General features: G+C 34.3%; 1 protein-coding gene across 14 annotated transcripts in view; it reads left to right on the forward strand.

Moving 5' to 3' along the window:
• The window catches only part of Zfp280d (zinc finger protein 280D), an 89087-nt gene that overhangs the window by 12721 nt on the left and 60614 nt on the right, over positions 1 to 15752 (forward strand). For 8 of the 14 annotated variants that reach the window (XM_017595664.3, XM_063265541.1, XM_039081514.2 and 5 more), the window contains 5 exons: positions 2087 to 2130; positions 2558 to 2619; positions 6343 to 6489; positions 8939 to 9004; positions 9100 to 9239. In XM_017595664.3, the coding sequence (XP_017451153.1) occupies positions 2592 to 2619; positions 6343 to 6489; positions 8939 to 9004; positions 9100 to 9239 (381 nt within the window). In that variant the 5' untranslated portion in view covers positions 2087 to 2130; positions 2558 to 2591. Of the gene's footprint in view, positions 1 to 2086; positions 2131 to 2557; positions 2620 to 4035; positions 4185 to 6342; positions 6490 to 8938; positions 9005 to 9099; positions 9240 to 15752 lie in introns of those variants that run through there. The other 6 variants (XM_039081513.2, XM_063265542.1, XM_017595665.3 and 3 more) reach the window with 5 other exon arrangements.

A 15752-nucleotide genomic window follows, 5' to 3' on the forward strand; every position in this document is an offset into this window, starting at 1 on the left:
TCTTGAGCTACAGTGACCAAATCACCCTCTTCTTTCTCAATAGAATTGAAAGTACAATGACTGTAGCATCATTCTGAGAAACTTGTCTAGACTGCTTTATTACTTGGATCAGTCATTTGGTGTGACTTCTCCATGCAGGCAAAAGATTTGGTTAATAAAGGATGTGTATAGCTGCTGGTGGCCTAACATGGAATGTTGTTTCATTCACAGAAAGCTTTAAAAAAAAATAGAAAATAGAGCATTCTAAACTAATAACTTAAAAAACCCATGTATTAATGTACAAAGCATCAACATCGTTGTTTATTGTCTTGTCAAGTATTATGTATAGTACATAATTGTATATATGTATTCTGTCAAGACTGAGTCCCAACTTTTCCTCTCATCTGTTTGCTTGTCACTGCTAAGATCCCCAAATGTATAATCTTTTTAAAATGGTATTTGCTGATTTTGGTTTACTTAAAAAATTAAAACTGATACTATTTTTTGCTTTGTTAAGTGTGTTTGTGTGTGTGATGTGTGTATGACATAGTATGCATGTAGAGATCAGAGGACAACTTTCTAGAGTCAGTTGTCTCTACCTTGAGTTCTACACTTTAAATCAGGTTGCCAGGATTACATAGCCTAGTTCTCTACTCACTGAGGCATCTTGGTGGTCTGAAACTATATTGAAATGTAGTGACTTCAAAGTTTATCTTACTATTAAAAGCTGAAAGGAAAGGAGGATGCGGGAAGTCAAGCACAAGGTCTTGAATATGCTAAGTTTGCACTCTACTCTCAAGCTTCATTCTCAGCTACAATAAATTCAGTTTTCTTAACTCATTTTTTGGGCAATTTTTCATAGTAAAGAGATTTGGCTTTTTTGTTTTGTTTTTGTTTGTTTGTTTTTTAGTATTGGGGATTGTATCCACTGCCTCCTGAGTGGTAGGCCAACGTTCTACCCCTAAGCTTCTCTTTATTCTAGAATTTCAAAGTTGCCAAACATTAATAAGAGATTACAGGTATTTAAATTTTTCATTGGTTACCAATTGAAACCTTTAAGGCATAATTTAATCTTATTTATACAAAAGCTAAAACATTTAATAAAATAAATTTATATTATTCTCAATGTACAAAAGATAACTTTTGAAGTCTTAACTTCTTTTTATATTAGTTAATTAATTAATTCATTTATTTATTTATTATGTGTGTGTATGCCTGTGCACACATGTGGTGGAGGTAGCAGACAACTTGCATGAATGAGGTCTTTGTTTTTGTTTTTTTTGGGTTTTTTGTTTTGTTTTGTTTTGTTTTTTTTGGTCATGTGAGTTCCAGAAATCAAGTTCAAGTCTTCAGGCTTGCTCCAAAGCCAGTTGTAGTTTATTATGTAACCCAGTGTGCCCTTGAACTTGTTGATATTCTTTTTGCCTCAGCCCCATGTGCCATTATGCCTGGCCAATTGTGAACTTTTGGTAATGTTTATTGTAACTTTTATTGAGAACCAATGAGTTATAAGTGTGGTTAATTGGAAGCTATTTACCTATCTTTATTTTCACCTAAAATTTAACATATTACCTTACTCTTAGCTGACTAGGAATACCTCTTATCTTAAGTGAATTAATCTGATGAGCTTTCTTTTTCGTTAGTTGATAAAGTCAAAGTTGTGTTTTATTATAGAAATAGTGATATTTTTGAGTTTGAATAGGCAACATTAGTATCATTTAGCATTTGGGCAGTGACATTTACTAAAGCAGTGCATTATGAGGAATTTTTTGCTGTTACTTATATATTAATATATATTTATATGTTGTTGTTTATTTGTTTGAGACAATTTCTCCCTGTTTAGTCTAAGTATTAAACCTGTGATCCTCTTGCCTCAGCCTCCCAAGTACCTAGATTATAGATATGTTTCACGTTTGTCACAAATAATTATTTTTATTTTATTTACTTGTCAGATTTACTGAAATAGGAAATACTTGATATAATCACAGTTTTGTTTCTGATATTTGGAATTCTTAAGGAATAAACCGATTATTTTATAAAAAGGGTAAATATAAATGTACATACATTAATATCATCTGCCCTAATGGTAGATATCTTTATTTTCTAGAAAGGCAAACTGAGATACAACTTGCTGATTTTTGTGGTCACATGGTAAGTTTAAATATTTAAATTTGATCCAAGAATTTCTTTTATGTATTTGTTTTTGGTGTGTGAGTGCAGGCACGTGCATCTGTGTGTTTGGGCAGATGTTCGAGAAAGACAGGGTTTCCTGTCCTGTCCCTCAGCTTTGCTCCCTTCATGCAAACTGTGTTTCGCGGAGCCTGAAGCTCACTGTTTTGGCTAGAGTGCCTAGCTAGCAAGCTACTGGGATGGAACTGTCTTTGTCCCTACAACACTGAGGCTAAAGGCCACTACTTTTTATGTATGTGCTAGGATTCAAAGTGAGGTCTTCTTGTTTGTTAAACAAATGTTCTTACCTCAATGTTATCTCCTCAACTCCTCTATCAAGAATTTAGTTTCAGGTTTATTTGTAGTTAAAATGACTCAAAATTGACTGATGTCATATGTCAATACTTAGGTGACAACGTATAGAAAGTCAGATCTACAACTTGATGGGTGACAGTTCCTTTCAACCAAAAGGTAAATGTTACTTCAGTAACTGATGCTCATGTGCAGGTGGTGTATAATTCCACTTATGATAGAGGGTGAGAGATAGGGAACATCTTAGAACCATAGAACTATTGAGGTAACAAATGAACTGGCATGAAGTATTTTATCTCTATTAACTGTTTATGTTAATAGTTTATCAGTTTGGCATATATTATCATATAGATTTCTTCTATGCTTGTATAAGCATTTATTAAAATTATAAAAGATTTAGAGCTTTTTCTTAATAGTCTTTCATATATTAACAACAGCAGAGTCTGTGTATGTGTGAGCATACATGCATGTGTGTATGTGTGTGCTGTATACTATATTATTTTACTTGGGTTGTCATAATAAATCACAGACTAGATGGTTTCATTTGGTAAAATTTTATTTTTGGACAATTCTTGAAGCTAGAAAGTCAGGATTAAAGTATTGCTAAGCTTAATGTCTTCTGTGGTTTTTTTTTTTGTTTGTTTGTTTGTTTTGGTTTTTTTGGGTTTTTTTGGTTCTTTTTTTTCGGTGCTGGGGACCAAACCCAGGGCCTTGCGCTTCCTAGGCAAGCGCTCTACCACTGAGCTAAATCCCCAACCCCGTCTTCTGTGTTTTAAGATAGAAGCTCTGGGCCTCTTATAAATGGTCATATTAAATTTGTGGCCATATTGTTAAGAACATGATAGAATGTTGTCCTAATTTTGAGTAAAAAATAGAAATTGCACTCTTTAGTATAATAGGAAATAATACTTAGAAATGATAAAGATATTGTTTAAAATAGAACTTCAGATAATATCTTTTGTAGTCTTACTATCTTCATGTCTGGACAAGTGCCACTAATGTTCATGTACATAGCTGGTCATATACATGGTTATATTAGTTGAGGCCCTTAACACTGTTTTCCTTCTTTGTCTGCCTCCCTCTCTTCTTGCATTTCTTCTTTCTCCTTTATAGCCTGAATTATAAATGCATGTAATTAAAGACTCAAACAGTCTGAAAGGCTTTAATTGGCCTTGCCAGTTTCATAAAGCAGTGCTGGTAGAGACTACTAGAAGGGGGCATTGAATTGAATTGGAGCTGGAGTTACAGGGGATTGTGAGCCACCCAGTATGGGTGTTGGGAATAGAAGAACTTGGGTTCTCCAGAAGAGCAGTAAGTGCGCTTAACTTTTGAACCGTGTCTCTAGTCCTTGTTTTAGCTCTCTTTTTATATGTGTATTTATTTTATTGTTTTTAATTATGTGTAATGGGGGTTACTTAAGTTCATGTGTAAGTGCAAGTGCTCACAAATTTCAAAGGAAGTTGCCAGATAGAGTGGACCATCTGTAAGAGTAGTACTTTCTCTTAACTGCTGAGCGACCGTTCCAACCCGTTTTATTGCTTTGTTTTGTTTTTTAATTTTTCTCCCCTGCCCAAGACAGGGTTTCTTTGTTAGCCTTGGCTATCTGTCCTGGAACTCGCATAGTAAACCAGAACCTTGAACTCCAGAGTTCCACTTAACTGTCTCCCAGTTGCTGGAATTAAAGGCATGCACCACCACCACTACAACACTCCTGGGCCTGAGAGGTGATCTTAAAGTTAATTTTTAATCTTTGGTTTCCTAGAGAAGTCCTCCTAACATGCTGTATCCTGCATCCATCCTACTTACTTACTCTAGACCTACTTACTGACTTACTCTCTTCTGGCTTGTGCACCTTAGGTGTTACTCTTTGTTCATTATGCTCTGCGTGTGCATATGTGCATGTGTGCGCGTGCGTACACATATATATGTGTCAAGGTATTTGGGGAGGGAGATCAGAGGACAGTTGGTGGGACTTAGTTCTTTCCCACCAAGTGGGTCTTGAGGATTGAGCTCAGATCATGAGGCTCAGCAGCAAATGCCTTTATCTACTGAGCCATTTCAGTTTTATCCTGTTCAGACTTTGACTCTTTGATGTCTGATATACCCGTTTCTTTTCTCTACTCTACCTCTTTCTTAGAATCCTTTTAATTTGTTTTGCTATCTTTTTATCTTTTATATAGAAACTTTTTCTTCCTAAAATCCCTGGTGTTTATTGTTTCATCTACATTTAAGAGAGTGATGCCTAATCGGAATTTCTCAGTAGTTTTTCTGCATGCCTTGCTTTGATCGATTTCTTTAGGGAGAAATGTGTAATTTGCTCTATTTGAGATAAGCCTCACTCCTTTCTTACATTTTCCTCTCATACCAAATCGAACTCCCCCCACCTTTTTTTTTACTCTGCATTTTCCATTTCTAAGACTAGTTTATTCTAATTTGTATTTTCATCTGTGGCTTCTTTTAACCCTCCCTCCCTTTAAAGACAATAGATAGGATATAATCCTTTTTTTCAGAGTTAAATGTATACATTTTTTACTGCATTTTCTTTTTTTCTTTTTTTTCTTTTTTTTTTATTAACTTGGGTATTTCTTATTTACATTTCGAGTGTTATTCCCTTTCCCGGTTTCCAGGCCAACATCCCCCTAACCCCTCCCCCTCCCCTTCTTTATGGGTGTTCCCCTCCCCATCCTCCCCCCATTGCCGCCCTCCCCCCAACAATCACGTTCACTGGGGGTTCAGTCTTAGCAGGACCAAGGGCTTCCCCTTCCACTGGTGCTCTTACTAGGATATTCATTGCTACCTATGAGGTCAGAGTCCAGGGTCAGTCCATGTATAGTCTTTAGGTAGTGGCTTAGTCCCTGGAAGCTCTGGTTGCTTGGCATTGTTGTTCATATGGGGTCTCGAGCCCCTTCAAGCTCTTCCAGTTCTTTCTCTGATTCCTTCAATGGGGGTCCTGTTCTCAGTTCAGTGGTTTGCTGCTGGCATTTGCCTCTGTATTTGCTGTATTCTGGCTGTGTCTCTCAGGAGAGATCTACATTCGGTTCCTGTCAGCCTGCACTTCTTTGCTTCATCCATCTTGTCTAATTGGGTGGCTGTATATGTATGGGCCACATGTGGGGCAGGCTCTGAATGGGTGTTCCTTCAGTCTCTGTTTTAATCTTTGCCTCTCCCTTCCCTGCCAAGGGTATTCTTGTTCCCCTTTTAAAGAAGGAGTGAAGCATTTACATTTTGATCATCCGTCTTGAGTTTCATTTGTTCTATGCATCTAGGGTAATTCAAGCATTTGGGCTAATAGCCACTTATCAATGAGTGCATACCATGTGTGTTTTTCTGTGATTGGGTTACCTTACTCAGGATGATTTTTCCAGTTCCAACCATTTGCCTATGAATTTCATAAAGTCATTGTTTTTGATAGCTGAGTAGTATTCCATTGTGTAGATGTACCACATTTTCTGTATCCATTCATCTGTTGAAGGGCATCTGGGTTCTTTCCAGCTTCTGGCTATTATAAATAAGGCTGCTATGAACATAGTGGAGCACGTGTTTTTTTTATATGTTGGGGCATCTTTTGGGTATATGCCCAAGAGAGGTATAGCTGGGTCCTCGGGTAGTTCAATGTCCAATTTTCTGAGGAACCTCCAGACTGATTTCCAGAATGGTTGTACCTTGACTGCATTTTCTATCTGCTCTAAATAGCCATTATCTGTCTCAAGTATATTAGTTAATGACTTAGAGAGCAAGATCTCAGTTTCTTATTGTTGCTATCGTGTACTCATCACAAATACCAAGTTAGAAATTGTTATTAGGATTATTAAAGTAGATTTCTAATATGCTGCAAATAACAAATACCTTAATTAAAAGAAAGTTGCTTCTTTTAAAAATTAGATAATTTAAAAATGGCAGAACTCTTTATGGAATGTGAAGAGGAGGAGCTAGAACCATGGCAGAAGAAAGTGAAAGAAGTTGAAGAGGATGATGATGATGAGCCCATCTTCGTAGCAGAGATAGCAAGTTCAAAACCAGCTATTTCAAGTAAGCATTTACTTTGAATGTAGGCAGTTTGAAAATGTTATTTTTAGAATTGTTGTCAAATGTTCTTATTCCACCATAAGAAGTTAATGAGAAAAGTTAAAAGATGCACTGAAATTGAGTGCATTAGCTGTCAGTCAGAGTGCTTGGACCTAACATTGTTACATTGTTAAGGTAAGAAGACTGATATACAGTAAGCTGTCTACTCAAAAATATTTCAGTTGGAGCCAGGTGTGGTAGCACACACTTTTATTTACAGTACTAAGGAGACACTAGGGAGGCAGAAGCAGGTGAATTTCTGTGGGTCCCAGGCCAGCCTAGGCTATATAGTGAGACCTGGTCTCAATTGAAAAAAAAATACAGTCTTCAAATCTCATTTATAAAAATATTCTTTCTCATTTTAATGATATTTATCAAAAATGTTAAATAAATCTTTTTTTTTTAAGATTTATTTATTTTATGTACAGCATTCTGCCTGCATATGTGACTGCAGGCCAGAAGAGGGCACCAGATCTCATTATAGATGGTTGAGAGCCACCATGTGGTTGCTGGGAATTGAACTCATGACCTCTGGAAGAGCAGTCAGTGCTCTTAACCGCTGAGCCATCTCTCCAGCCCTATCAAAAATGTTAATGTATTAAGCATAGTAGTTTTTTTTTTATTTATCTCGGTTAACTAGAAATTTTCTGAAAGCCTTCTTGCTTTTCTTGCCTGTAAGATTGGAATGGCATTTATATATAGTTTTATTATATAGAGAGTAATTTAACCAAGTGAAATGTCAGTATTCTGTTGTAAATAGGTAATTTCTCATGGGCTGCTAACTGGGATATTATTTGGATTGTAAAATGAGTTTAATATGATAGTGTGCATACAATACCAGAATGGTCTTACTTCTTATTTCCTCAGTATTAATTATCTTATACTTCAATTATATTGCAAAATTATTATTTAAAATCTCTTGTTGAAAACATGACAAGATTCAAGTTTAATTTATATTGATTATAAATGACTGTTATACTCAATTATAACAATTATATTTTTTTAAAAAATAATTCTATAAGAAAGAGATTGACCCCAGATGTTTTCTGAATTGTGAAGATGAAAAGTTGAAATAATTGCGTTACTGTTTTATATGGAGGCCATAAGGAATTTCAACATAGGAAATGTGAATTAAATCTTTAAGAACTTGTCTTTTATAGATCACAACTACTAAAGTAGTATATTAATAGTTATTTGATAGCTTGAATATTAATTTTGGTTTTCTGATTGAAAATAATACTAAGTTGAGTTGCTTCTTTTTTTTTTAAATTAGCCTGCTGTATTACTTAATTTGTAAGCACTGCATTAACATTACTGAAAATTTGTAACTATTTTAAAAGTAGGTATTTAGTTAGGTATATATGAATGCACATCTGTAAGTATTCAATGAGTTCCTAGTGCCCAGAGATGCCAGAAGAGGGTATTGTATTTCCTCACCCTTACTTTACAGGTGGTTGTGAGACACTATGTGAGTGGTAGGAATTGAACTGTGTCCTCTGTAAGAATAGCAAATACTCTTAACTACCGAGTCATCGCTCGGCTCTGAAAAATAACCATGATGCGTACCTTTATGCAATTATTTAGTGACATCTAGTTCTTTTCTATCATGAAGAAAAATGGATTTTTTTGTATATGAATTTCAGTGCATCTTTTAACTTTTTCTGAATAAGCAAATTTAAGCAAATCTTCACTCAGAGTTTAGTTTGGTTACTGAGTAAGCTAGATGTTAATAACTTTACATATTCATATGTCTGCAAGAGTAAGAACTAATAACTTTACATATTCATATGTCTGTAAGAGTAAGAACTTCAAACCAATCCTGCAAAGTCATGCCAGTCTTGACTTGTGATGTGGTAGATCAGAATTCTCTTAATGTGTAAGATAGTCTGGTAAACCTTAGATTCAATTTAGTCTGTAACTTATATAACCTTTTGGAACAGAGGTAATGATATAGTCCATAGAGATTCCCCTTTATATAATCTTAGGGCTTTTAGAGCTATGAATAGAATCTGGGGGCTGGGTCACTGTTTAATTTTAAGTCAGAACCCAAATACATACATACAGTTCTTTCACCATACCAAGGAAGGTGTAGACTTCAACACAATGCAACCATATTTAAATATGCTTTTAGAAGATTTTATGGGAACAAAATTTCTTTCCCTTGAAGAAATTTTTTTTTTTTGCTTATGCACTTGGGTTTATCAATATACTTCTGACTTTTGAACATTTAGTTACAATGAGAAAAATTGTGCTTATTCTTTAAAGACAATGTTATAAACTATTTTCAATTTAGTGATAACATTCCCTCTAATATCTGTTTTCAGTTCATAAGTTTTAATATCTCAGTATATATTGCATTCAAATAAATTTAAAGTGTTTTTTTTTGTTTTTTTGTTTTTTTTTTTTTTTTTAGATATTTTGAACAGAGTTAACCCGAGCTCTCATTCAAGAGGAATAAAGAATGGTATACTTAATCGAGGTACAATATTATTATACTACTTGTAAACTAAAATATTTTGACAAAGTTTATTATGTGGAAATGCATTCAATGTGTTGTGTAATTTTAAAATACAGGTTTTACTGCTTCATTCAAGCCTACAAGTCAACGCTGCCCGAATTCAGCATCAAATCCTGTGGCTGCCTTGCCAGTAAATTTTCATCCTGAATCTAGATCTTCTGATAGCTCTGTTATTGTTCAGCCATTTTCTAAACCTGTAAGTGTTTTTGAAACTACATAGTCAGCTCAGGGAATATTAACAATACCCAATTAAAATTCTACATTATCAACAAGTAGTCATCTAGTTGGTAGCATAATCGGTATGAGAAAAGGTTACCATCTGTATGACGCGAATTAGTATCCCACCCTTCAGTAAGTTGGGGAATATGCTTAAACTGATTAGGTATAGCTTTGAAAACTAATACTGTCAAAATGTGAATAGGATTATAGTGAATGTCACATGATAGCAAAATATTTATGCTTTCAAACTGGGCCAGGTATTTTAAATTTGGAAATTATTGAGAAGCTTTGATAGTAGTGTTTTATTCTGAGAAATTTACCTTCATACTTTATTTAAAAATCCTTAGTGAAAAGTAATAGATAGTGGTAATAATTACAGTTTTTTTAAACTAGTAATAGACAAAATATTTGTGCTAAATGCTCTACATAAGTGAATCTCATAGTTTTTAAATATACCTATGATATAGGGATTGCTACTTCTCCCATTGCATAGTTGAATAAATACTAAGGTTTACAGTGATTAAATAATTCACTCAGATCTATAGCTAGGTGGGTCTCAGAGCTCAGTGTAGGCTAATCCATAATAAATATAAGTATATATACACACATACACAGTTATATATCTTGTATATGAGTGTCTAATTTGAAAAATGGAAAGACTGCCCCAGTTTAGCATTCTCAGGGTGGTATGTTTGGGTTCAACACCATTGATTCAACACCATTGCGAAGATAATTGAAAACAATTTCTTTCTCACTGTTTGACCTTTGCATTGATGACACAAGAACAGTGTTGAGCAAGCTACTGATGGCTTTCTGTGTGTCAGTCTGTACCAGAGTTTGCAGGGTAGCCACTCAGCCATGCATTCCCAATGAAATACTCCAGTTACAAGAAGTTCCTCAATGACATTTTGCAATATATTAAATATAATCTTCCATTAATGTTATTTTGTTAGTATACCCTTGACTGTGTCTTTTTAAATATTCTGTGTGGTGAAATAGGTAGTGTACATAAAGCACTTCTGTGTCTGAAATAGTCTTGATGATTATGTTTAGGATAATAAGCATGGTTAATAAGCTGAAATACCTGTTGCAATTTTTTTAAGATTTATTTATTATAAGTACACTGTAGCTGTCTCAGACACAACAGAAGAGTACATCAGATCTTATTACAGATGATTGTGAGCCGCAATGTGGTTACTGGGATTTGAACTCGGAACCTACTGGAAGCGTTTTTATCCACTGAGCCATCTCTCCAGCTCCACCTGTTGCATTTTAGTTGAACATATTTATGCTTGAAATTATGGCTGATAAGCGGTGGTATATTATTTCTTCTTATCATTATTGCCATAAACTATGTGATATAAAACAATATATATTAATTATCCTAAAGTCTTATTGTTTCTGTTATTAAGAGGCAGATCATAGCTTAACTAGATCCTCTGCTTTAGGTTCTGCCAGTACCACCATTTAAGATATGATCCTCAAGCAATCTCATCTAAAGCACTACTGGAAAATATCTCCCAAGTCCAGATAGTTGTTGGTACCATTTAGTTCCCTAAGGGGTCAGACTGAGTCTCGGTATCCTTTTGGCTTTTGACTTAATTCCTTGCCAGTTGGGTCTTCCCAAAATGACTGCTTGCCTCCTGAAAGTTAGGAGAGTTCTTTTTTTTTCTTTTCTTTTTTCTTTGCTTAAAGGCAGAGTTTCTCCATATAGCCCTGGTTGTCCTGGAATCCAATTCTACATCAAAGTCAGATCTGCCTGCCTCTGCCTCTGCCCCTCTGCCCCTCTGCCTCTGCCTCTGCCTCTGCCTCCCACTCCCAAGTGCTAGGATTAAAATTGTGTGCCTCCATGGACTTAGCCAGGGCTAAGGGAGAGTTCTTATTAATCTCTCTTGTTTGGAAGGTGGGGTAGTAATGGTTCAAGACAGGGTTTCTCTGTAACAGCCCTGGCTGTCCTGGAACTTGATTTGTAGACCAGGTTCACCTTGAAGTCAGCGATTTGTCTGACTCTGCCTCGAAAGTGCTAGGATTAAAGGTGTGTGCCATGAAGACAGGCTTGATTTTATTATTTTTAGGAAACAGTCATGTTCATAAAATGATGCTATATAGCTTGCCATCTTTACCCTGTCATATTGTTAAGAATCAACTCAGCTGTCACCCACATTAAAAGAAAGGGAATCACAGAGGGTATGAATATTATTAGATGGTACCATGGGATCCACTTTAGAATGCTCTTGTTATTCAATCCTAAGATTTGGTACAGATTTCCTCAAAATAGAACAGGGTACACCTGCCCCTTCATCACCTAATGGAAAACAGCTGATAGTAGTGTTCTTTCTTATCAATGATAAAATTTGATCTATCAAGCAAAAATCAAAGTGTTGGAAAGCTTTACTCTGCCATATTGATCTTGGTTGCTTCATAGTATTTCAAGACTTCCTTAATGGGTAGTATAAATAAATAGAATTTTTGATGATGTATTGTGAATTTTTTTAATATTTGGGATAGTTCAGTGAAACCAATAGTTTGCAAATAACCAAAGTATGTGTTACTGAAATGTCTGTGAATAAATACTTAGTGTACTGTGGGCTAAGGATTTCAATGGGACAGGGTACCAGAAGCTTACAGATTTCATAGTGATCCACCTTTAAGAAAGTACTGGCTTATGAGTTTTGATAAGATCAGAGTAATATATCCACAGTGGTTATTCATACTGCTAAATGCTCTTTCTCTCAATTACATATTGTCACGAGTCTCTATTCTCTTTTTGAGAATTTGGCTTAGAATTTGTTTATTAGGGAAGATAGCTTGCCCAGTTCCCACAGATTTCTGGGTTTAGGCACGTACAACTAATTCCAACACTTGGTGAGGTAGAAGCAGGAGGATCAGGTGTTAGGCCCATCCTTGGCCAATTGGTGAGTTTGAGGCTAACTTGGGAATCCTAAGACTCTGGCTCCCAAAATGAAAATAAAAATTACAAAGATACAAAATAAGACTAATTTCATGCTGATCCATAATGGATTTAATATAATTTAAAAATAAAGTAATATTTAATATTTTGCTGCTTCATTTTCTAGTTTGGTAAATATCAACAAGTAAACAATATAAAAAGTATTTGGAGGTTTAGTTATTTTTAAATGTGTAAAATCATCTTGAAACTGGAAAGTTAGGTTAGCACTGATTTAGTGAGTAGTAAATTTCCTTAAAATAGTTCTTGTTTGACAAAAAACAGTCTTTGTATCCTCTAGATTTCCAAAGGCTTTTTCTTATGTTCTTACAAGAATTAGTTACAATTATCTCATTTATTTTTTTCTATTTGTTAGTAGTTGTTTGGCATTTAGGGAGAAAACTGGAGAGGACAAGGTCGCTAATGTAGTTATACAAAGCTCATAATCTTAGGAAGAAAGTAGCAAAGGGATGGCATTTCAGCTTTTATAAAAGTTAGAAAGTAAAATCTTTTCAACTAAGAATATTTTATTTCTGCGACCGTAAAAACACCTCAGTTGATGGTTTTAAATCCTGGAACCTTGCTGGAAAAGAGCAGATTTGCCAATTGGTTTGTATGGGAGCTTAGGAGTCATATAGTTAAATCTGTGTGATCAAAGCTAAAATCACAGACTTTTATTCTGGAAGGAATTGTCTTATTTAAGAGGCTTTCTCTCTGAATGTTGAAGGCTACTGGCTTTAGTAAATTATTACTTTAATTAGTTTTAGTAAATTATAACTAATAGTTTGACATTTTTATGTTATGTTTTTGCATGTTTAATTTTTTATGGAATATCTTTGTATCCCAACACCTTTTTCCGTCAGGGATTTGACTATATTATCATTAATATCATTGGTAAAGTTAATATAATGATGGCTAATGACCATGAATTTTATGTTATTATTTAGACTTGGATTATAGTTTCAACACCATCAGTAATAAAAGATGCTGTATTGAGAGCCTTCCTCAACCACCTAACTTTAGCCTACCAATCTATAGAACTAGAAGGTATATTGTCTTTATTAATACCACTGTGATAACTATTTGATACACTATGTGGAGAACAAGTGAAGTTAATATATACAATGTGGCTATTTTAGTTTGAAAGATGAATGATTTGAAGCTCAGAAGTAACTTGCCCAAGGCTAAGTGGTTAAATGAATGTAGGTTATTCTAATTCTGTTATCATGTCTTCTTTACTCTTACTGGTGCATTTAACAGACAGTTTTCAGGTAGTTCATTTTTTAATTATTTTGAACTTGCAAAAGATATAAAAAATTCTCTATTTGAAAATTCTTTGTAGCTAGTTATTTGCTGACTAATGAGTAACCTTTTTTAGTACTGTGGGTACTTAAGTTGCTTTTTGGGGTGTGTTTAACAGGATTAACTTAATTAGTTTTGTTAAAGAGCATCTTTGTTTTTTTGACAGCACAAGTGAGTATTTAAAAGTACAAATATTTGGAGAAAGTGTTTACTTCAATGAAGATTGTACTTGGTTACTGTTAGTTCATGAAATTAATAATTTTCTTTCTTTACATCTTAAGGTTCAGATGCCCATGTCCATCTCAAATTCTAAGTGTGGTGTTGCTTAAGATTAAAAATTGTTCCTAAGACTTTATAACAATCTCATTGTCAGTAAAGGTAGTACAAAATGAAATTCTTAATTACACTTTAATTTATAAGCGCAAAACAAAACCTTTATGTTTCTGTGATACACATATCTGAGAGGAGCTTAGAAAAGAGTTCAGTGTGCATGACAGGAGGGTTAGATTGTGTAAGTCAGCCCTCTACACTTTTTTCACTAATAACCTTTGAGGAACATGGGCTACTTTTTAAAAACTTGATGGTAATGGTTATATAATAGCTCATGGATTTAGCTCTTTATTATTGTAAAATGGGTTTTAATTTTTGGCTGTTATCAGTAATTCTCCATTAAACTTTTTATAACCAAAAATTCCTGAAAGTAGAATAAAGGACCCTTTAGAGATTTTGATAGCTACAGGTAAAGTTGTTATTCAAAATCATAGCAATATATAACCTAGAGTGAACATTATCCTTTTTTAAACCATATTCAAAGTAATATTAGTCTTATAGAAAAGAGGTCTGATATTTCCCATCCAGGTTCCCTCATGTTAGCATCTTACCTGTTACATAACAGTGTTAACCAAACTTTAGATTCATCATTAAAATTTGAGCAGTTTTTCTACCTTGCATTCCACCTTGCAATTATTCTTAACTTATTCATAGTTCTGGAGTAACACATATCTCTTGTTCATGATTCTAGCAGTTAAACATTGTGAGTAAATTTATTTGTAGTAGACATTATTTTAAATAATGCCTATTTAATTGTTAAATATTTTAATTTGCATTCTTGTGCTCAGTAAGTTGACAAAAGGGTTGGGTCATATATATATTATATATATACAATTTTTTAAAAGCACGTTTTGAGCTAGGGTTGCTTGGGCAGGCCTTGAGCTTGCTCTATAGATAAGGCAGATTTTCTGTTTCCATCTCCTGAGTGATAGGATCACAGACGTGTAACACTGTCTGCCTTTGGTTTTTGTTTTTTTTGTTTTTTTAAATTTTGTCTTTTTGGTTTTTTTTTTTTTTGGAGGGGTGGATCAATTTATTTTTAAGCACTGCTTAACTTAAAAACCTGTGGATTACGCATTTTAACAGGTTGAAGGTTCAGAAATCACTCAGAGCTTGCTTTACACAGTGATTGTTCCTTATATATAATGTTGGAGAGTGTGTGTGTGTGTGTGTGTGTGTGTGTGTGTATGCGCGTGCGCGCACTAGTATACTTGATATATAATTTTAGAGCCTATATTTTCAGTTGTATTGACCACTTCATAATGATACTGAATATGCATACAGTTACATAAAACTTAAATTGCTCTGTTCTTAACCGCAGTATAGTCCATTTCATATTTTTCACCATGCTCTTGAGATCTTCTGTTAGCTTGGCTAAAAATTTTTGAGCTGCAGGTCTCCTGAAGCAGACACACTGACTGAGGTATAAATCCCTTTCTGATTGGCACTGTTCACGTCAAGGGCCAAGTTACTTTGATTTTTGCCTTATGACGTTTGACCTTCCTTGGTTTAGCATAGGTTTCTGTGGGACAATAGAAAAGTAAGGAGTACGTTATTTTTCTTTTTGACTACATAGTTATAAGGTTCTCCAAAACAGATGGTTTAAAAATTCATTTTATATAAAATCATTCACTTTCTACATTATTACTTGGGATTAGGATTCACTGTGTTTTCGTTGTGCAGTTTTTACTGATTTCTGTCATTTGCTTATTGATGATAATACTGCAATTTTAGAACCTGTAAGCTAGTATTGGTCTTACAGATATAAAATAAATTTGCATTTCTTTTACGTTTAAAATATTGGATTGAAATTTGCTGCCCACATTAGGTGGTCAGTTTTATTTAGGCAGATAGGAACAAACAAGCCCTATTCTCTTTCTTTCAATTTTAACAGATGATAATTTTGTCTAG

The sequence above is a fragment of the Rattus norvegicus genome, chromosome 8, assembly GCF_036323735.1.
Source record: "Rattus norvegicus strain BN/NHsdMcwi chromosome 8, GRCr8, whole genome shotgun sequence".
In the NCBI taxonomy this organism is placed as follows: Eukaryota; Metazoa; Chordata; class Mammalia; order Rodentia; family Muridae; genus Rattus; species Rattus norvegicus.